Genomic DNA, 22,030 nt, shown 5'->3' with positions numbered 1-22,030 from the left:
TTACTGAATACTGACACCGATGTATCTGTGAAAAGATAATATCGGTCAAAACATCGGACCATTTATCAGTCGGACTCTCGTCTGAACACCCAAACATTAGCCTCATCCCCTGGAACCAAGTATTCCTCCACCCCTCTACTTCTGACGGAGGAATACAAACAAACACAAGTATAAACTATTCATCTCTCTCTTTCCTGTCAGTCAGCTGACTGTCGCTCGTACAGGTCCGCTGGAGAGAGAGGTTCGGCGTCTGGGGCGGAGCCTGGTCCGGACTGGGGATGAGGATGAAGATGAAGATGAAGATGAAGATGATTTTGATGATGATCTGATGGACATGGACTCTTCAGACATCATCTTCACTCCTCTGCTGAGGTCTGACTACTTTACTGTCTGTCTGTCTGTTTACCTGAGTTCTGTCAACTCATGATCTGCTGAAAACAACGTGTGTGTGTGTGTGTGTGTGTGTGTGTGTGTGTGTGTGTGTGTGTGTGTGTGTGTGTGTGTGTGTGTGTGTGTGTGTGTGTGTGTGTATATGTGTGTGTGTGTGTGTGTAGTCGTTGCAGGCCTATGTCCAGAAATGTTGCTGCCGCGACCAGAGTCCAGAGCTTCCAGGTGAATTCATTCATCCATGTTAGAAGAAGAAGTAAAATAAAATACTTTATTGTCTACTTTTTGCATGCAAAAGGCAGAATTAGTCTTCGGTTTGCACGAGACAAATCTTCTATTTAAAAGGGAACATTAAAACACATCATATCACATCCAGACAGGACACTTTAAAACACAATAGAAGATACATTAAAAGGAGAACCAGGTCGATTGTGGTCGACTATAATATGTTAACCTGTTTGTATTTAAGTTGTAGTAGTTTGTCATATTCATTGTATTCTAAGTTTGAATGTATTCTTTTCATCGTGTATTGTATTCTACAGCTGTACATCTTCTAGTGTTGATATTGTGTATTTCAGTCCAGACTGCTGAAACTTTGAGACTCGGTTTAAATGTCTCTGATATTTAATAATCTTCACGTGGGGCTAAGATATCTGTGTGTTTACTGAGACACTGGGGGCTGTACGGTCCGTGTAACATTATGTTTTAATAGTTTGTATGTTGGCTTGGTTCCAGGTGGTGGAGACGAAGAAACAACTGCTGTTTTAATTTCGTCCTCCGCACCGAAGTACTGCTTCTCAGATTCGGCCTGCAAATATCCCATATACATTACAATACATACATGTAATAATAATAATAATAATAATAATAATAATGATATGAATGCAGTAAATGGTATCTATAGTGTAAGATACACAAGAATTGTGTTTGAATATACAGTGTAATACAGTAATAATGAAGAGATGTGAGTATTGCACAGTTTAACTACTTCGGAAAGCTTTGTCTTGCGTTTGACATTTAAGTGATGAAAACAGGATGCAATATTAAAAGTGAGTATACTTTAAATTAGGAATACGTATACTCTCTTTAAAGTGCATTGGCTGGCCTCAAAGTCAAAGTATTTGCTGTGATTTGTTTTGTTAAATGCATCCCACATGATCTGTAAAGGTAACCGTTTGGTCTACCGCAGTCCCCGGGTTTTTAAACAAGCTTACTTGATCCACCTCCTGGCCCGTGTTACCGTGGCAACAGGCTAATCAAGGTCGCCCAGACATCTTTTTCTGCAGCCACAGCCTCAAGTTGCTCCTGGAGGATCCTGAGAGGATGTATAATCACTCCAACAGGCCCTGCAGTGCCACAAACACCCTTTAATCTACGTGGCTATTATTTATCGCTCACAGTGAACCTGCAGCTTCCCCTCGGCTGTACAGAGTGTGTTTCAGCTCATTGTTTTGGTTCATCCTCACCACTCTCATAGTGTTGTTTCTGCAGCAGGCTGTTGTTTTAAAGGTCCAGTGTGACGGATTTAGGTGGATTTATTGGCAGAAAATGCAATATCATATTCATAACTGTGTTCTCATTAGTGTATAATAACTGGAAACTAAGCTTGGTCGTGTTTTTGTTAGCTTAAAATGAGCCCTTCATATCTACATAGGAAGCGGGTCCTCTTCCATTGAGTCCGCCATGTTTCTACAGTAGGCCACAATGGCAATCTCTGGCTCAAGAGAGGGCCTTTTGTGTTTTTACGTTGAAGTGGTTGCTTGAATTTGGTGGCGTGAATGTCCCCAAATGCACCTGAAGGCAACTGTAGGTTCTTCTACATCCTTGGAAAGGGAGAGGTGAGGAGAGGGGTATGCATATGCGACTTGCAACAGGGCGGCAGCGTTTCTAACAGGGATGGCCCCCCCCTTGGCAGCGCCACTGCAATAAGGTGTGTGTTTGTGTGTGTGCGCGTGTGTGTTCGCAGGTCAATGTGAACATCCTGGAGGCTCGGAAGCTGGTTGGTGTGAACATCAACCCTGCAGTTTTCATCAGAACAGGAGGTCAGAAAAAACATACCGCAACGCAGAAATCCACCAACTGCCCCTTCTACAACGAGGTACTGCAGAGAAGAGACAGTACAGTACAGTTCATTAAAATACATTACAGCTGTTGACCTCTTTTCCTCTTTCAGAACTTCCAGTTTGAGTTTCAGGATAGTCCACAGATCCTCTTTGATAAAGTCATAGAGATAAAGGTCAGTTCTACTTTTTAGTTGTTTTTTCACTTCTGTCTCTACTGCTGTTACCATGGTGAGAGATGTGGGCGAGGCCAAAGTGAACACCTGTAAATGTCCCCTCTGCTCAGGTGTTCCACCGGCGGACTCTGGCCTTCCTGGTGACCCACATTGGGACCTTTAAGATTGACATCTCCACCGTGTACAACCAGCCAGGTACCAGTACTGCTCACTCTGTAGCACTCTGATCAAAATACTATCCACTACTCGCTGACCTCTGACCTTTCTGCCAACTCTCCAGACCACCGCTTCTACCAGAAGTGGGCTCCTCTCACCGACCCGGCAGACACCAGGTCAGGGATCAAGGGTTACGTCAAGGCCAGCCTCAGTGTGGTGATGAAGGGAGATGCTATGAGCATGACCAGTCTGCCAGCGTCCTCCTCGTCCGGAGCCAGTGAGGACATAGAAAAGTCAGTAACAAGACATCGTGAATATTGTAATACAGCGTCAAAGAAATCATAATTTTATTGTACCATGGTATGGGAGGGTGAAAGCTGCTGACAATCTGAATACTTCTCCCACCCCTGCCCCCTAGCCCTGTGCATTTAGGAAAAAATGTACATTATATCAAAGCTAAGTTTGAACAGCTGGTGTTATCGGCTCCAAGTCCTGACGTTATTTTTCTTGCAGGAACCTGCTGCTTCCTCGTGGTATGGCCTCGGAGCGTCCGTGGGCTCGTTTCCGTGTCCGGATCTACAAAGCCGAAGGTCTGCCCACCATGGAGGCGGGGCTGATGGCCAAGATGTCAAAGGCCACTGACCGGACGGTCTTCATTGATCCCTACGTAAAAGTAACCTTCGCTGGACAACAGGTACTCAGATATACTTATACACACGTGTTGTTACGCACCAAGAACCTTTTGAGGAACTCGGATACTACATTAGTTTCCTAAACTATATTACCAGGTACCAAAAAAGTCTGTGCTCTTGGGGGGAACTATTATGGTGTAGCCTGCAGGGCTGGGCAACACTGATTGGTATTGGTGAAAGAAGAAGTCAGATCCATTTTCTTAAGTACAAGTTCTAATACCACAATTTAGAAATACTCAATTATAAGTAAAGATTCTGCATCCAAAATGCTACTTTGAATAAAAGTGCATTTCTCAACGAAATGTACTTCAAGTATCAAATTCTTCATGGTTCTTCAGATGTGGTGGAAACAAACAGAAATATGCAAAGGGGACTTTTTGTTAGTAGTTTAGTTCCTCCGGTTTCAAAGTTCTTCTTTGAAAAAAAAAATGGTTAATTGTCTTTTAATACTTCAACAAGGAGTAGCCAAACCTCATATTTTCTTATCGTACTGTTTGTTTGTCTGCAGGGGGAGACATCAGTGGGCAGCGCCACCAGCAGTCCAGTTTGGAACGAGGAAATCTCTTTCATTGAGCAGTTTCCTCCTCTGGCTCAGCGAATCAGAGTCCAGGTCCTCGATGACGTCAAGATGGGCGACATCGCCCTGGCAACGCACTTCTTGGACCTGCATCAGATTTCTGACCCCACCAGGAACGGTACGACCCGCAGTTTCTTGTTGTTTTTTTACTTAAATGGTACCTTACTAGGTTACCTTTAGAGAGAACCAGGTCTTTGTCTGACCTAGTCTCATATCAGAGACAGTCCTTTATTTCAAATGTATTAGTATGTAACACATTAGTATTGTTTTAATCATATTTCTTAGATTTATGTTATGCTACCATCAATTAACTCAACGTCTCCTGCTCAGATACGTCACATTAAAAGCCTTTCAGTGTTTCAAAGGGCAAACAATAGTTCCTCCCTTTCCTGAGCTTTTAATGTGAAACTTGCTGAATGAAGTGTTGGAATCAGTGTTAGTGTCTGAATAGAAAAAGTGTTATGACATAACTTTGTTGTTGTACTGATGGAATTTATACTGTTGAAATGTACATTATGAGCCTTTAATAGAGATCAGCCTCGTTACAGGTAAATATCTTTCTTTCTGCAGGGTTTAATCCCACCTTCGGTCCATGTTGGGTGAACCTGTATGGTTCTCCTCAGAACTCCACCCTCGGAGACGTCCACCAGGTAAACCAGACAAACTCAAAGCTGACATTTAAAGCAATAATAATTTGGGAAATACACTTATTTACTGTCTTTCTGAGAGCTAAATTAAAAGATTGACACCGAGTCCACCAAGTCACTGCATCCAGCCAAGAAATAGTTCAGCACCTAACCCCCCAATAAAACTGCAACTTGACTTTTTAACACTCTTTTGTACAGATTAAACAAATAAGATATAACAAAGTCAGATTTACAGGTGCTGTTATACAGCTTTTTTGGAGTCTGGTAAAAAAAAGAAACTATTAAGTTGTGAGTGCTCTGCTAGCCAGAAGTGAGGTGTTGAAGAGGGGACTGCTGTGTCATGGTGACAGTGGGGTTTGTTTGCCGCCTGTAATTCTACTTCCCAGTTTAACATTGGAAAATGTCTGCAGCATTAGAACAAACTAAGCAAACTGATCCAGACTGAGCAAACCCTCTCTCTTCCAGGCTTTGAACCAGGGTCTGGGTGAAGGCATCTTCTACCGCGGTCGAATCCTCCTTGCTCTCTGTGTGGAGGTTTACTCCTCCCCTGCTGCCGCCGCCCCGGATACAAGCTCTGCCGCGTTGGGAAAGGTACCTACGACTTACTGTTTTTCATAAGAGTAACATCAGAGGGTCTGTTAAAAAGGGCATGCCCTACTGTTCATACTAAGTATGGCGTAAGATTGAATATGTAGTGTGTTCAAACTGCATAGTATGTGGATCTTATACGTGAGAAATGCCTTGATGTATAATACATTAGCACAAAGTTCTGAGTATGCATAAAAATGTATTGCGTTTCTTCAGACTGTCCAATGGGGGACTGCAAGGCCGATGCTTTAAATAATTAACTGTTGGATGGATGATGATGAGTGTCATCAAGCTACGAGGAAAAAGGCAGGAGTTCATATATATGATGTACTTTAGATAAAAAAAATTACCACTAAAATATGTATTCATTTTGGAATAATAATGGAAAATATGAAATTCAGTGGAAGATGTTTTGTTGAATTACATTTGTGACAAACTATTTTTATCACACGGTAGCTCAGACCGGTAAGCGGTAACGATACAGTCATGTGATGCAAAAAAACCCGTATTGTTTGAGTTTACTTCAGTGTGAGCAGTCTGCTGGTAATGGAATACTTAATTATTAATTTAGTACGCAGTAAGCGATACAAACAGATTGAGTATGTGGTATGCAGTTCATTAGTGTGTGTTAGTATGTTACGACAGTCAGTTTATCAGCATTTACTTCCTTTTGCTTGTTTCATCTGAGACAGGATGTTGTTTTATGTATGTGAACTTAATGATACTTACCTGATCTCTGCAATTGTCTCACATCATCTCTCCTCTCTGACTCTTGTGTGTTCTTGAAGGTAAAGGGAGCCTTCGGGAAGCTGGGAGTGAGGAAGAAGAGGAGCAGCAAGAAGGAGAAGAATAAGGAAGGTCTGTCTACCTGTGGAGAAGCAGGAGAAAGGAGATACTAAACTTTAAAGGGGAGGGTGTAGTTTCCTAAGGATGGATATAAGATTCATCTCTAAAGGAAACAGGACATGTTTATCTGGCAAAATGTTTGAGTTTCATTCCAACTGTAGTTTCAAGAGATTTTAGAGTTTGTTTATTTTTATTTTTATGATGCCAGGATGTTGAAATGAAGAAATGATGCTATGCTACAGAACAAATGTCACTGATATTTCATATTTCAGCTACTAAAGAAATGCAGATGAACAAAATCCTAAGAGCAGAAACAGTCAGTGTTGATCATAATATTACAGACACACATGAGTCGGGTCACAAGGCTTTTTTGGGCTGTTTTGGTTGGGGAACTCCACATATATCTGTAGTTTGTTCATCGGTTTGTTTACTTTTTGAACTAGTGTCTTCGAGCGGATTGGTTGAGGACTCAGGGGAAGCGGGAGTTGAGGTACCAGAGGCTGTTACCGTGGAGGTCGAGGAGACCCACCCACTTCCTGAGGTCAGTGCTGCCACCACCAACACCATCATCATCATCATCATCATCATCATCATCATCATTCATGATAAAGTCACGCCCTAAATGTTATAAACACGTCTCTTCTAACGGGCATCTTCCCAGACGTCTTCAAAACAGCCGTTGTAAAACCCTTGCTAAAGAAACCTAACCTAGACAGTAATACGCTGACCAACTATAGGCCAACCTAACCCTAACCCATCAGAAAAATACTAGGAAGAATAGTCTCGATCCAAATAAACTCCTTTCTTAAAGAAAACAACATCCTGGAGGAATTTCAATCAGGCTTCAGAGCATGCCACAGTACAGAAACTGCTCAAATAATTAGTAACCTCAGACTAAACTCTGATACAAACAAATTCTCAATTCTTATCCTGCTAGACCTGAGCGCAGCATTTGACACGATGGACCATGACATCCTAATTAATCGTCTAGAAAAACTGGTTGGTCTTTCTGACTGTGTATTAAACTGGTTCAGAACATATATCAAAGGGAGAAAGTATTTTGTCAGGCTTGGAGATCATGTGTCAGAGAAGCATGATGCCCACTTTGGAGTTCCACAAGGGAGTTGGCTCGGCTCCATTATTGTTCTCCCTATACATGCTACCACTGGGGGACATCATTAGAGAACACAATGTGTGCTTCCATAGCTACGCGGATGACACACAGCTGTACATCTCTGCTGAACCAAATAATACTACAGCTGTTAACTCCATCACCACCTGTCTGTCAGCAATAAATAAATGGATGAGCAATAATTTCTTAAAATTAAATGAGAACAAAACTGAAATCCTACTAGTAGGTCCTGTAACAAAAAGAGAGATGATGCTGAATAACATGGGGAAACTTACTCCTTTGATTAAACCTGAAGTCACAAGTCTTGGTGTTATCATAGACTCAGATCTAAGCTTTAAATCCCACATAAACAAGGTGACAAAAGCATCCTTCTTCCACCTTAGAAATATAGCTAAAATCTGACCATTTATAAGTCAAAAGGATGCTGAAAAACTAATCCATGCTTTTATCTCAAGCCGACTCGATTACTGTAATGCACTCTTTACCGGCCTCCCAAAAAAACAACGGAGAGACTTCAGCTCATCCAAAACGCTGCAGCGAGGCTGCTGACTAGAACCAAGAGGAGAGACTACATCAGTCCAGTGTTAGCCGCTCTACACTGGCTTCCAGTAACTTTTAGAATTGACTTTAAGGTCCTCCTTCTTGTATACAAAGCCCTAAACGGAACCGCACCAAGTTACACTGCCAACTCTCTAATCAACTATGTGCCCTCAAGAACATTACGATCATCCACTACTGGTTTATTAAATGTTCCCAGAAACATCCAAAAGAAAATTGGGGATGCAGCCTTTTGCAATTATGCACCAAAGCTATGGAACACTTTACCTGCAGACATTATTGAGGCAAGCTCGCTCAATATCTTCAAAAGTAAACTGAAAACATATCTCTTTACTTGAGCCTTTTAATGGGGATATTTTATATCTCTTTACTTTAGCCTTTTAATGGTGATATTTTATATCTCTTTACTTTAGCCTTTTAATGGTGATATTTTATATCTCTTTACTTTAGCCTTTTAATGGGGATATTTTATATCTCTTTACTTTAGCCTTTTAATGGTGATATTTTATATCTCTTTACTTTAGCCTTTTAATGGTGATATTTTATATCTCTTTACTTTAGCCTTTTAATGGTGATATTTTATATCTCTTTACTTTAGCCTTTAATGGTGATATTTTATATCTCTTTACTTTAGCCTTTTAATGGTGATATTTTATATCTCTTTACTTTAGCCTTTTAATGGTGATATTTTATATCTCTTTACTTTAGCCTTTAATGGTGATATTTTATATCTCTTTACTTTAGCCTTTTAATGGTGATATTTTATATCTCTTTACTTTAGCCTTTTAATGGGGATATTTTATATCTCTTTACTTTAGCCTTTTAATGGTGATATTTTATATCTCTTTACTTTAGCCTTTTAATGGTGATATTTTATATCTCTTTACTTTAGCCTTTTAATGGGGATATTTTATATCTCTTTACTTTAGCCTTTTAATGGTGATATTTTATATCTCTTTACTTTAGCCTTTTAATGGTGATATTTTATATCTCTTTACTTTAGCCTTTTAATGGTGATATTTTATATCTCTTTACTTTAGCCTTTTAATGGGGATATTTTATATCTCTTTACTTTAGCCTTTTAATGGTGATATTTTATATCTCTTTACTTTAGCCTTTTAATGGTGATATTTTATATCTCTTTACTTTAGCCTTTTAATGGTGATATTTTATATCTCTTTACTTTAGCCTTTTAATAGTGATATTTTATATCTCTTTACTTTAGCCTTTTAATGGTGATATTTTATATATCTTTACTTTAGCCTTTTAATGGTGATATTTTATATATTTTTATATTAGCATTTTAATGGTGAATTATTACTGGTTTAACATTGAATGTGTAAAGGTAACTAGGATACATTTTCAGAGTGTGTATTTTTGAAAAACTTGAGATCAGATAGACGATGTTACCACGGGAACAAGAGAAAGTTTCTCTGATAAATGTGTTTACATGTTCTTTACACAATTAGTGGAAAAGTGAAAGATTAAAGAATATATTGGAGAAAAACTGGCTTTAACCGATAGGTTTCATAAAACTTAACAAACAGGGATTTGTTTATGAAGCGGGCTTTAACCAAGATTTTGCCAAAAGAATCTGGAATCACGGAGATGTCTGTGTTTTATACGTTACAAGGGTCAATACAGAGTTTGCCAAAGACTACCAGGAATGGGTAGCAAAGGGAGTAAACCAGTTGAAGGGCCACTGGGGCCCATTGTTGATCTCATTCTTTCAAAATATGGCCCTGATAGTTTAAAACATTTACAAGAATGGTGTGATGAATGTGGTTTTCCAAAAGGAGGGTCGTTAAGTACTGCACAGATAGGGAAACTAGGCAATGTTATTTTATACTATTTTAATTCTGCTATTTTATCTGCTATTTTAGACTATTTTAATTCTGGCTATTTTAATTCAGCTATTTTATACTATTTTAATTCTGCTATTTCTATAATGGTACTTCCGACTCATTTACATCAACACTGTGATTATTGTACTGTAAATGCTCTTATTCTGTCCTTGTACTAATTGTTATGTTTTTGATGTGAAGCACTTTGGGCTGCAATTCTTGTATGAAAGGTGCTATACAAATAAAGCTTATTATTATTATTATTATTATTATTATTATTATTATTAATGAGCCATTTAAACAACTATGTCTTTGATATCTGATATTTCAGAGTAAATAACATTTTACTTTGATTATTTCTACTTAAATTTTCATCTGCATAAAAAGTTACAATAAAAACATTTAAAACTACTTACTACCTTCTCAAGTGGATGGATTTATAGTACAAGGAAAACAAAAGAGGACCCAAGACAGCACTTCACCTCACAAAACAGAGTTGCAGATAAGGAGGTGTTTCAGGAGAACCGAGAGGTAACATCCCGCAGCTCTAAGACTTTTCTTGTTTTTCATCCTCAGGGTTTCCTGGGACGCAGGGAGGAATTTCTGTTGTTCGCGTCTCTGTTTGAAGTCACTATGATGGACCCCTCTGTAGGAACCAGACCGGTGACCTTTGAACTCTCCATAGGTAAACAGTTTATTCTATGTCCTGAATCGTTGTACCAGGGCTGCAATTATGTTTTGTTATTGATTAATAAATTAAGTCAGAAAATAGTGATCCATCACATTTTCCCAGAGCCAAAAGTGATATTCTTCAAGTGTCCGACCTACAGTGCAAAATCTAAAGATATTCAATTAACTAGAACATAAGACAACGGAAAACAGACGTTTTTGAAATGTTGTTAATTTCCCATCACTAATTAATCGTGCAGAGCACAACCTAGAGTGTGGTGTGGACTAGGGTTAATTTTGAAATCCGTTCTCGTTAATTCATTTGGGCCTGCTTTGGTCCAGAGTTAGCAGTCGATGCCGCATTTAGGCCTCTGCTGGCCTTTTGGCTACCTGCCGTTCTTAAGTGTCATTTTATTTCCAACATCAAATCGCCAATCAGCTGTTCTGTATCTTGCAGGGAACTATGGGAAGGCAGTGGGGATTGGGAGATCCAAGAAGAGCCAGAGCAGGGAGGAGCTGAGAAGGAGCAGGGAGGATCTAAGTGAGGAGGCGCAGGGTCTACTGGAGTCAGAGGAAGAGCTGGACAGAGAGGAAGTGCTGAGTCCCGAACCTGAGAACAGATCTGTAACTGCTCCTGCAAGACCCCAGCCCACCGAGTATGACAGGTAAGTAACTACTGCACCCACACAGATAACTACTACTCCTACCACTACTACATAATCCATCCATCTAGTTTACGTTACTTCTGCTGCGGGTCATGCCAGAAAATGACCAAATAAGAGATATTCTTCTCCCCAGCCCCATCATCTAGCTAGCTCTGGGTGATCATAAAACTTTGCCAAGTCAGATGGGATAAGTAAGCTCTCTATTGTGTTCTGGGACTGCCCCGGAGACACCTTGCCACCGGAAGACTTCCTATAGGTCTTCAAACCCTGCCTCCTTCACAGAAGGCAAGTGTTCATTCCCCTGCCCAATACTTTCCCCTATCAGGATCCCACCAAAAACTAAGCCCTATTTCCCCTCTTCTGAATTGTTAGACAGAACTGCTCCCCCACATGAAAATGTAGCCCTTCTGGCCTCCTGATACCTGTTGGCCCTTTTTCATCTTGGCAGCTTTCTTCACTCGGAGTAGCTGCCTCCTCAATGTAAGCTTTGAACATGACCCACTCCGTTTCCATGTCTTCAACCTCTGACGGAATCATATTAAACCCAGGCCAGGATCGAAGAAGTGGCCCTAGAATCCTGAAGATCCTAATTTGTATACGTTCATGAAATCCTCTTAACCATGGTAGGTTTTTCCCCCATAATCACAGCTCCCACGGTCACAGGGACACAAACCCCTCCTTGGCTTTTGTTCGGCAGCTAGAGCGATTCTTCCTAAATCACAGTTTTGGTTTGATCCCTTGCCGAAGTGCCCTTGAACAACACACTGAACCCCAATTGCCAATTGCCAATCCCAATACATAGGCCAGTACCTTGCATGATAGCTTGCTGCCATCAATGTGTGAGTGTGTGTGGAGGGAAATTATACACCACTTTGCAATCCATTTGGGGCAATTCATAGAGGAGCAACTACTGCTACCACAGTGATTACTGCACAATAACTATATGCTGTCTCGCTGCTTCATTGTCTGTGTCTCTCCACCTGTCTGTCTGTCTCTCAGGTCGTTCCAGTGTCTTCCTCTCCAGCCTCCCTCAGAGAAACAGAAGCCTTGTCTGTTTGTCTGGAGTCAGTTTGAAGATCACAGCTTTCGTCTCTATCAGGCGAACTGGCTCAGTAAGACAGCGGACAGGCTGGTGAGAGACAAGCAATCTTTAATATCCTTTAAGTAACACATAAAGTGTATCAAAAAATGTCTACAAACTGTGGTCACATTTCATTCTCTCCTCTACTCCTCTTTTAGGAGATTGGTCTTGATGACGTGGAATGTCTCTTGAGGAGGCCAAGGAGTAAGGCAAAGGAACGTTTGGTGGAGGTGCTGCTGGAGCTGGTGGCCTCCTGCAAGTCAGTCTCCTCCTTCTCAAAATGTGGTTGGTATAGATTTAGTTTGATTTGGTTTGATACCTGTCTCTCTGTCTGTCTTCTCGTCTGTCTCTCTGCAGACAGTTTAATGTTTTATCAGACAGGAGGTCTCAGTCACGTCCCAACAACCTGGACAGATGCAGGAAGGAGTTTATCAAGAAGCATTTGGTGAGTCTGTTCTCACTCTCTACCTGCCTATTAATTTCCTCCCTCTCTGTCTGATTATCTTCCCGTCTGTCTGACTTAACATTTACCTGTCTCTAGGTCTTTCTGGCCAGACATGCAGTGAGGGTCAGGCGGAGGATCACCAGGCGGACGGCCAAACAGCGGTTGATGGATACCAGGAAACTCCTGCGGAAACTCCGCCTGCTAGCTAAAGAGGTCAGAGGTCAAAAAGTGGTCACCAAAGGTCGCCACAAAGACGGCAAAGGTTGCAGTATGTTCAGTTAGTCTGAGGTCTGACACCCGCTCCCCCAACACCACTCTCTCTCCAGCCCCAGACTACCATCCCGGACGCATTTCTATGGTTACTGAGTGGAAGCAAGCGATTGGCTTACTGTCAGGATCCCTGCCTACTCCATCCTCTTTTCATTGGTTGAGGAGCAGAGGGGTCGGGACTGTGGCAGAGTCACCACCCTCTACATGAAGGTAACTGTTTTACTACTGATGTCCATCTTTAAAAGCATTGATGGCGCTCAGCGTTCTGTTTCTAAAATTCTCTCTCTCTCTCTCTCTCTCTCTCTCTCTCTCTCTCTCTCTCTCTCTCTCTCTCTCTGTCTCTCTGTCTCTCTCTCTCTCTCTCTCTCTCTCTCTCTCTCTCCGTTTAGTCTCCAGGAAGTTCAGCAAGTGAGATCTTTGCAAAGCTGGAGGTCTACCTGTGGCTCGGTCTGGCCAAGTACAGTAAAGAGGTGACCAACTGCTTGCCGGAGGAGTTTCGGCCGGTCTATGAGAAAGAGGAGGACGAGCAGAGGAGGCTGGTCCCATCGGGGAAGACGAGGCTTCCTCTTAGTCTGTCCTGCCAGGGTGAGGTTGATAGTGGTCGGCGGGGAGGGGGGGGGAAGGGGGGGGGGGAGGGGACCACATTCTTCGTAGGGGGGGGGGACTGGGGGGGACGGGGAACGGGGACCATTGGGGGGGGGGGACCAATTTATTGTCTGGGGGGGACACCATTTCTTTTTATTTAGGGGGGGGGGGGACACATGGGGGGTGGGGACATGTGTAAGGGGGGGGGGGGGGGGACATTTATGGGGGGGAAATGGGGACATTTTCTTGGGGACATTTTTAGGGGGGGGACAATTTCTGCGGTTAGGTCGGGGGGGGGGAAGTTTATTGGGGGGGGACAATTTCTTATTGGGGGGGGGGGACGGGGGGGCGGGGAACATGGGACATGGGGGGACAGTTCTGGGGGGGGGGGGGGGTGGGACATTTTTTGGTCTGTTTGGTCAGGAAAGAATAGAGAAAAGTGTTTCCTTCAAAATAAAAGCCGAGTAAGTAAGGTAGTAGTAATTGTTTACTTGACTTTTGAATAATGCCTGGAATGCAAAAGCACTGAGTAGGTGAATGAAAGAAGACAGCAATCTATGGATGGGATTAGATATCTCACCTCAGAGAGAGAGGGAGGAGAGAGAGAAGCGAAGAGAGGAGAAGAGAGAGAGAGAGGGGGAGAGAGCGAGAGAGAGAGAAAGAGAGAGAGAGCCGCCTTCTCACTTCTCCATTCTCTACTATTCTATCTTTCTTCCAATACTTCTTACCTATCTTCAATCCAAATACTTATTATACCTCCTCATATCCTCTCTCTCTCTCACTATATCTCCTAACATCTCACTATCCCATCAACTTAATACCTCTCGCTCCCCCCACTCCCTCCTCTCCTCTCCCTACTCTTAACTCTATCTTCTACCTTCTCTTTAACTATCTCTAGCACTATACATCACTCTCCAATACTATCCTACGATATTCATATCTCTCTTCTATACCTTCTCTCTCTCCCCTCTTACCCCCAAATATCTCCTCTCATCTTCTATCTCTATATCTCTATTATAACATCATATTTCCTTTATTCCTTACATATCTGAAATCTCTATTATAGACAGTATATACGAGCGAGAAGAAGAGAGAGGGAGCGAACTGAACGAGACGATCTCAATCTACTCTCTATAATCTAACATCATAGTACTTCCATATTTTTTTTTACTCTAAAATACTCTCTAAGACTTCTCATCCTTAATAACTATGCGATCACGAGTCAAGAGGCGAGAGAACGGAGAGAGATGCCGAGGAGAGTCAGAGAAGAGAGAAAACACCCTCGATTGCTCAGATAATAATCGATATTAATTAAGATTTATCTATCTCTCTCTCTCTCTCCCGCCTATAGAGAAGCGATCGTAGATCAATATACCTCTCTCTCTCACTCTTCTCTCCCTCTCTCTCTATCCCTCTCCTCTCTCTCTCTCTCTCTCTCTCTCTCTCTCACTCTCTCTCTCTCTCTGCAGACAGCAGGTACTTCCAGCTACGATGTCACATGTATCAGGGCCGTGGCCTGATAGCTGCTGATGATAACGGCTTATCGGATCCTTTCGCCAAGGTCGTCTTCTCTACACAGTGTCAGGTCACCAGGGTAGGTACAGGGGTCCCGCTGGTTAAAAGATTATGATTGCTCATTGAGTATTGATAGATTGATTTAAAATTCTGGAAATTCAACCTGCTCTAAAAAATGTGTGTGTGTGTGTGTGTGTGTGTGTGTGTGTGTGTGCATGTGCGCGTGCATGCGTGTGTGTTCAGGTGTTGAATGAGACAATCTCTCCAGCGTGGTGTGAGTGTTTGTTATTTGACAGAGTTTTGCTGGAGGGAACGAGGGAGGAGCTTGAACAAGACCCGCCCCTCATCACCATCAACATCTTCGACCAGGATGCCATGGTAAGGCTGACGTTCTTCTTCATATCCTCACCCATAGAGAGACGAAGTCCCACCCCTTCCGATGGACCACCATGGGATGGTAGCCAGTAATTTTTTGATCCGGTTTGAATTGTTCCATGAATTACACATATGCTTCAATTTCTAAGATTATTTTTAAAGACAAGAAAGTTGCAGTTTGTGATTCGTACCGGGATAAACTCGTCTTGCTCATACTTTTGCTTCCTTAGTGTTGGTGGACTATATTGTGCAACACGAAAAAGGAAGTTTACTAAGTGGTTTCACACAACACTAAATGGTACTATGACAAACTGATCTTTTCATTTGACAAACATCATGTGTTTGACATTTAACATTTCATTTGACATTCATTGCACAAATCAATTGGAATCAAAAAATGATTTGTCTAGCAGCTTTAACTAGCGATCATACTTTTTCCAAATAAGGTCCCATGGGCGACACCAGAAGGAGAGGGACTTCTCTATTGTTCTGATCTATTCTGTAAGTGATGTCATTAAAACCTGTGTGTGTGTGTGTGTGTGTGTGTGTGTGTGTGTGTGTGTGTGTGTGTGTGTGTGTGTGTGTGTGTGTGTGTGCAGGGCAGTCCGAAGCCTCTGGGTCGGGCGTTTGCGGAGCCGGAGTTTAAAACCGTGGAGCAGTACTACAAGAAGCCCAACCTCCGTTTCTATGACATCAGCATAGGCAGGGCCCCCGCTGGCGAGCTGTTGGCCGCCTTCGAGCTCATCGAGCTGGACTACTCTGGGTTTGGAGAGGTGACACCTGTCAATCAATCAATGTCTCTCTGCTTTAACCTTTTGAATTGTCCATCATTTCTATCATTGATAATAACATTGTTTATACACCCCCTCTTCTCCCTCTACACAAGGACTATTGGTGGTTAGTCGCATGACTTCTCCGACCACCTCTATGCAGATGACACACATCTTTAGTGAAATGTTCTTTTGCTCAACAGCACAAATCCAAGTGTCAAAGTTCATCAAAGTTGAAGCGAAAAACGTGTGGGATTTTACTTTGCCACCATGAGCGAATTCCATTGGGATTAATTGAATGGAGTTGGTGTTTAGATGTTTGTTTGAAGGGATGAATTGAATACAGTTGAATGTGTTATAACATAAACAGTAAGACTATTGGACAGGTTTGGAAACAAACCAACAGGTTAGACACATTTTTTTGGAACAGAAAACGATGGTGAATGGTAAAATTGTTACTGAAACTGTATCCTAAACATCTCTCAAACCTACATCCTGTTTCAGTTTTGGCCTACTGTACTTACAGTGTTCCTGTGCATTAAGGGGATTATTACAAACCCATGCACTCATTTTCAGTTTGACCTCCAAATAAAGTGGTTTGGATAATCTGAATAAAATGATTGTTTGTTTCTGGGTCAGATATATTTTTAGTGATGTCACAGTTTTCCCAGAACGCTGCTAATATCTTGGTGAGATAGAAATGATGGACAAAACCAAAAGATTTGTAATAAACCGGAATGATCCTTTAACAAAAACACAAAAAAGCAGTGATCATTCTAGATAGTGAACTGGAAAATCCTGTCACCTCTTGCAGCCCTGCGTCCCCAGCAGTGTGGACCCTCAGGAGCTGACCTACCTGGATGAGCAGAGATATTACATCATCCCAGATGGAGTCCGCCCTGTTCTTAAGACCTTCAGGATCGAGGTCAAACACACACACGCACACGCACACGCACACGCACACGCACACGCACACGCGTACTGTTCTGTCATGTGTTCAAGGGTTTTTGGGTCTTTTTGGGACTTGGATCTGTGAAGTAACTGCGTTTTTGTGTGTGTATTCAGGTGCTGTTCTGGGGTCTGCGGGAGCTGAAGCGGGTGCAGCTTTTTGAGGTGGAGCGCCCCCTAGTGAGGGTGGAGTGTGCAGGACGACAGCTGGAGTCTGAAGAGATTGAGAGCTACAACACTCACTCCAACTTCAAAGAGCTGGTCCGCTATATCGACGTGGTCAGTCACAAATCTGGTTTAAAGAAACCAGGCTGCGGTTGAATAGTGTTTTTCTGAAGAAGGTTGTAAGACGAGTGAAATGACCCGGAAGTCTCCAAGTGGCAGCCATGATAAGAGCTGGTCGGATTATTTAAATATTAAGGAAAGTTGCTTCACTGCTTCCTTTCTTATTTCCTTTAACATCGGGTACACTGGACCATTTACGAAAGGAAAGGAGATAATACGTCCCACAATTCTTTGCAACATTTAAAGTGACGCACCATTGGGTTATTCAACTAAACAAACGATCAACGCGAACAACACGTCGCTAATTGGGATTTGTGTCGATTAAATATGAGTGAAGAAGAGGGTAAGAACACAGGGGGGAGTAAGATGCACTTTTAGTAATCAATCTTTGGAACATTGTAGTTTCACCGCAGCAGACACAGTTTAGTAACAACCGTTGCAGAACTACGTAGCCCAGTGTAAGTGCACTAAGTCCTGATGAATTCTCCATCATATTTTTCCTTGACCTCATGACGTTTTCCATCGAGGTCAAGGAAAAGCAGCTCTGAAAAGATCTTAGGATGTCATAGTTTTGACAATTCGACCGTAACCTTGGTGTATCCATTGCACACGTGCAGAGTAGAGACACGGCTGACCTTCTCTTAACTTCTCTTCGTCTTTCTGTGTTTGTTCCAATCAGGAGCTGCCGGAGCAGACCTACCTCCACCCTCCTCTGACGTTGTTCGTGGTGGAGCATCGGGCGTTCGGTCGGCTCGCTCTGGTCGGGACCCATGTGGTCCAGAGCCTCATGGACTACGGCCCGCGAGAGCTCGGGGGGGAGGAAGAGGAGGAAGAGGAAGAACCAAAACCAAAACCAAAAGGTGAGAACTATGAAAGAAGTGATGTAGGTAGAATTCACAATACAGTTGTAGTGTCTACTAAATAGTTGGAGTTAAACACTGTTTATTGTTTGACATGTAGTCAATGTTAATGTGGTTATTTTTTAGGTTATCCAAAATTGATCCTAACATGAATTGAAGCTCTGTGATTGGATGTTTCTCACATCTTTGCTCTCTGGGATATATAGTTAACTCAAAGTTTTTATGGACATCATTTCTCTTTGTGTCTCAAGTGAGGCAGAACGCGAAGAAGATCAACGCTCTGAAGTCAGTGAACCGTTTGGGACTCAGCAGCCTGAAGATCAAACAGACAACGATCCCCTTAAACCCCATGAAGCTGGTCAATGTACGTCTATCAATCTCCTCCTCTGTGTGTTTAATAACATGAAACCGTAAAGAGTTAAAGAATGAATTTATGTTGGATTTCCTTGCATAAACCCCTTCAGGCTCCTCTGAAGATGATTAAGAAGACTAAAGAGCTTGAGGAGGAGACGCCTGAGAAGGAGGAGTTGGATTGGTGGTCCAAATACTACGCCTCACTGGAGGAGATGGAGAGAGAGGTGAGACACTTAGTTACCTGTCTGTCTGAACGTGTTAAAAACGTTAAAGCAAAATAACATACCGAGAATAAATTAAAGAGTTATTTTATTGAGAAGCATCACCTGCAGCATTACGAACTACCTGCTTCAAATGTGCATGGAGGAGGGAAAGATTAAATGATTAAAAGAAAATGACATAATTAACCCTTGTGTCATGTCTTTCCAAAAACTAGTATGAAAAACAAGAGAGAATGAGACGTTATAAAGTTAAAAACAAACTACATGTTAAAATGTAATTTCTTCTTAATGTATGTATTAAGTTGCACATTTAAATGTTATAAAATAATAATGAATAAATCAGTTCTTTACTCACCATGTCTGATGTGTTGGCGGCGTGCAGGCTGCTAAACAGCAGGAGGAGGAGGAGATGGAGGAACGCGCAGAGAACGGTACAGTCCTATTTATTTATTTAAATTAGAACATTTGGATTTATTATTTAAGTCTTAATAAAAGTGTATTAAGCCATACTTGTCTATTTATTAAACATATGAAATGCTTTATTATTTGAATTGTTTTAGAGCAACAACACATACAGTATACAGTTTGTAGTGGGTCCAAGGATGATGACACTGTATCATCGCAGCCATATGTGATAAATGAATGTTATTCCAGAACCAAAGGTGTCATTCTGCAGCTCTTTATTCTAAACATATTGAAGACATATAACATAAACACACTACAAAATGAAATATCCACACAAAAGTAACTGGAAGACTATGTTAACAAAGTTGTGTTTGTTTTCTTTTTTGCTCAGATGGAGGGAATCTGACCATGGCGAACATCGAAGAAGAGGAGGAGGAGGAAATCGTGGTAGTGGAGATTGAGCCTCCGAAACGCAAGAACATTGCCACAATAAAGGTGCGAAGTCACCGTGATTCACAGTTTACAAACAGCTCAAGCTAAAACAAAGAGATTCAGCTGGAGATGACCTGTAGATATTTATGTTGCAAGGTGTTGTAGGAGTTCCTGCTTCACCTAAAAATCACTGAACCTTCTGTTTGTACCCGCCAACATTAAATGTATGTTTGCCTACGTCAAGAAGCTGCCAGACAGAAGGTTTGCTGTGGAAGTCTTCATGCGTCTTTAGAATCTGATCCAAAATGGATCGATTAAAAACAACCCTGACATCGCTTCATTTCCTGACGCTTATCCTGTCAAAGAACCCATAAATATTTTTGATCTGCCTCTGTTTGTTTTGTTTGTATGTTCAGCTGTATGGAGGGGAGCTGGAGTCAGAGTTCAGTCAGTTTCAGGACTGGCTGAAGATCTTCCCGCTGTATAAAGGCAGAGCGAACATTGAGGGTGACGAGGAGGACGAAGAGGAGAGGCTGATGGGAAAATACAAGGTAGTGTGGATGGAGAGCGATCTGTCTGTCTGTAAATCAGTCATCACCCTAAAAGCCCTTGGATAAGTTCATCTTTTTTTAATTAAATCAACTTTCTTTAATTATTATAACTCGTCCCTGCAGCAACCAGAAGAGCAGAAGGTCAAACACCAACAAATATGGATTGAAGCAGAATATTTATTTCAGATAAAACATGTTATGAATAATTACATTCGTCTTTTTTCAACTAATAACTTTTGAAACACTCACAGTTATTGGAAATGTTTGTATCACACAAGTATGAAACCATCCTACGCAACCACCACTGGAATCTAATTCTACAAATAATATAATACTAACAATATGAGTGTAGCCAAATCTTCATCTGCAACCGGAAATACAAGTTTAAACACAATCAATAGATATGCAAAACAAATTGATTTTGAATTTGTGTGTATTTTTCTTTGATAGGGACGATGCAATTTAGCTTAGTTCCAATACTGAGCATGAAACTGATGTGCTGCACAGAGTTTCTAGCTTATTTTCAACTATTGTCCCTAGTCTGACTTTTATATCTATAGTTACAACATCATAAAATAAAATTACAATACACTACGACTATAGAAATACAATCAAATGCACAAACGTCATGAATGAAGCTTTGAACTATTCGGTACAGCCCTGCAGAGTTCATTGTTCCATACTCTCCACCTTCAGGGCTCCTTCCTGGTTTATCCGATTGATTCAGGAGATGAAGAAGACACAAAGTGTCTGATCACCAACGGGATCCCCAAAAACTCACCGATCAAAGTCTTGGTCCGAGTCTACATCATCAAGGTACGTTAATGAGTTAATGGCTGATGCTAGGTCAGGATTAGCAAAGAGAAAACAAGAGTCGACCTTGGACACTCATTCACAGATAAATGCAGATTTTAAATTATTCAAACTGATCCTGAGCTGACGTTAGCTGCATGTGTCCGAGCATAGCACGTATTGCAAAAGCACGCGTTAGCAAGATCAAGATCTTTATGACACGAAGCGGTGGTGCTCGTGGAAACACTACCGCCTTTGTCCACACGGGGGGCCACAATCAATCGATGCTCAGACATATGGGGTGTGAGAGTTAGCTGCTAAACAGTCCCTTCATTCATGCTGCATTATGAGTTAACTTGGGTTAAAGCAAAGTTGGTGCAGTGTTTGTTTTTCTACTGTCTCTGTTTGTGTCCTGCAGGCCACCACTCTGGCTCCCACGGACCCGAATGGTAAAGCCGACCCGTATCTGGTGATCCGAGCTGGAAAGCAGAGCCTGGACACCGTAGATCGATACATCCCCAAACAGCTCAACCCAACGTTCGGAGAGTCAGTACCTGTCTGTTTAAAAAACTAAATCCTTGACGAACATATTTAGTCAGTTTTCTTACCAACACTTTGGGTCTGACTGTCTGTATGTCTGCCTTTCAGGGTGTTTGAAATCACAGTGTCTTTCCCACTGGAGACGGAGTTGGTCATTACAGTGATGGACCACGATCTTATCGGGGCTGATGACGTCATTGGCGAGACGCGGGTTGACCTGGAGAACCGGTTCTACAGCCGCCACAGACCGTCCTGCGGTCTGGCTCTTTACTACGACACGTTAGTACGAGTACTATGACCTGTTTGGATAAACATTTTTTAAACTAGAACCAAGACAGTACAAGTAGTTGGAATATTAGTACCATAACTCATTAGCACGAGTACTACCACATTAGAAACAGTACGACTTGCGAGAATGAGAATTATGATGTTCGTACTGGTACGATGGCTCATTAGTATCAAATATTTTACACGTTAGAACTAGGACTGCAACATCGTGATACCAGTAGGAGGCCATATTAGCACCAAAACAAATAACTACTTGTACTACGACACAATAGCGTCAAAACTAAAACACGTGAGAACCAGAACTCGATCACCTTAA

General features: G+C 41.8%; 1 protein-coding gene across 1 annotated transcript in view; it reads left to right on the top strand.

Annotated features, from left to right (window-relative positions):
• Window positions 1–22,030, top strand: part of fer1l4 (fer-1 like family member 4) — a 34,133-nt gene that overhangs the window by 7,160 nt on the left and 4,943 nt on the right. Inside the window, 35 exon segments of the mRNA XM_029431964.1 lie at window positions 202–372; window positions 555–612; window positions 2,354–2,485; window positions 2,561–2,623; window positions 2,734–2,818; window positions 2,904–3,072; window positions 3,293–3,473; window positions 3,980–4,166; window positions 4,619–4,698; window positions 5,161–5,286; window positions 6,072–6,141; window positions 6,573–6,670; window positions 10,240–10,348; window positions 10,790–10,997; window positions 11,997–12,129; window positions 12,237–12,337; window positions 12,436–12,523; window positions 12,620–12,736; window positions 12,850–12,912; window positions 12,914–13,003; window positions 13,183–13,378; window positions 14,848–14,984; window positions 15,149–15,271; window positions 15,868–16,041; window positions 16,853–16,963; window positions 17,104–17,265; window positions 17,951–18,131; window positions 18,383–18,495; window positions 18,596–18,709; window positions 19,089–19,137; window positions 19,503–19,606; window positions 19,960–20,094; window positions 20,791–20,910; window positions 21,305–21,432; window positions 21,535–21,705. Of these exon segments, the coding sequence (XP_029287824.1) occupies window positions 202–372; window positions 555–612; window positions 2,354–2,485; window positions 2,561–2,623; window positions 2,734–2,818; window positions 2,904–3,072; window positions 3,293–3,473; window positions 3,980–4,166; window positions 4,619–4,698; window positions 5,161–5,286; window positions 6,072–6,141; window positions 6,573–6,670; window positions 10,240–10,348; window positions 10,790–10,997; window positions 11,997–12,129; window positions 12,237–12,337; window positions 12,436–12,523; window positions 12,620–12,736; window positions 12,850–12,912; window positions 12,914–13,003; window positions 13,183–13,378; window positions 14,848–14,984; window positions 15,149–15,271; window positions 15,868–16,041; window positions 16,853–16,963; window positions 17,104–17,265; window positions 17,951–18,131; window positions 18,383–18,495; window positions 18,596–18,709; window positions 19,089–19,137; window positions 19,503–19,606; window positions 19,960–20,094; window positions 20,791–20,910; window positions 21,305–21,432; window positions 21,535–21,705 (4,347 nt within the window).

This window comes from Cottoperca gobio, chromosome 5, assembly GCF_900634415.1.
Source record: "Cottoperca gobio chromosome 5, fCotGob3.1, whole genome shotgun sequence".
Taxonomy (NCBI): domain Eukaryota; kingdom Metazoa; phylum Chordata; class Actinopteri; order Perciformes; family Bovichtidae; genus Cottoperca; species Cottoperca gobio.
This window is presented reverse-complemented; position numbering and strand designations above follow the sequence as displayed.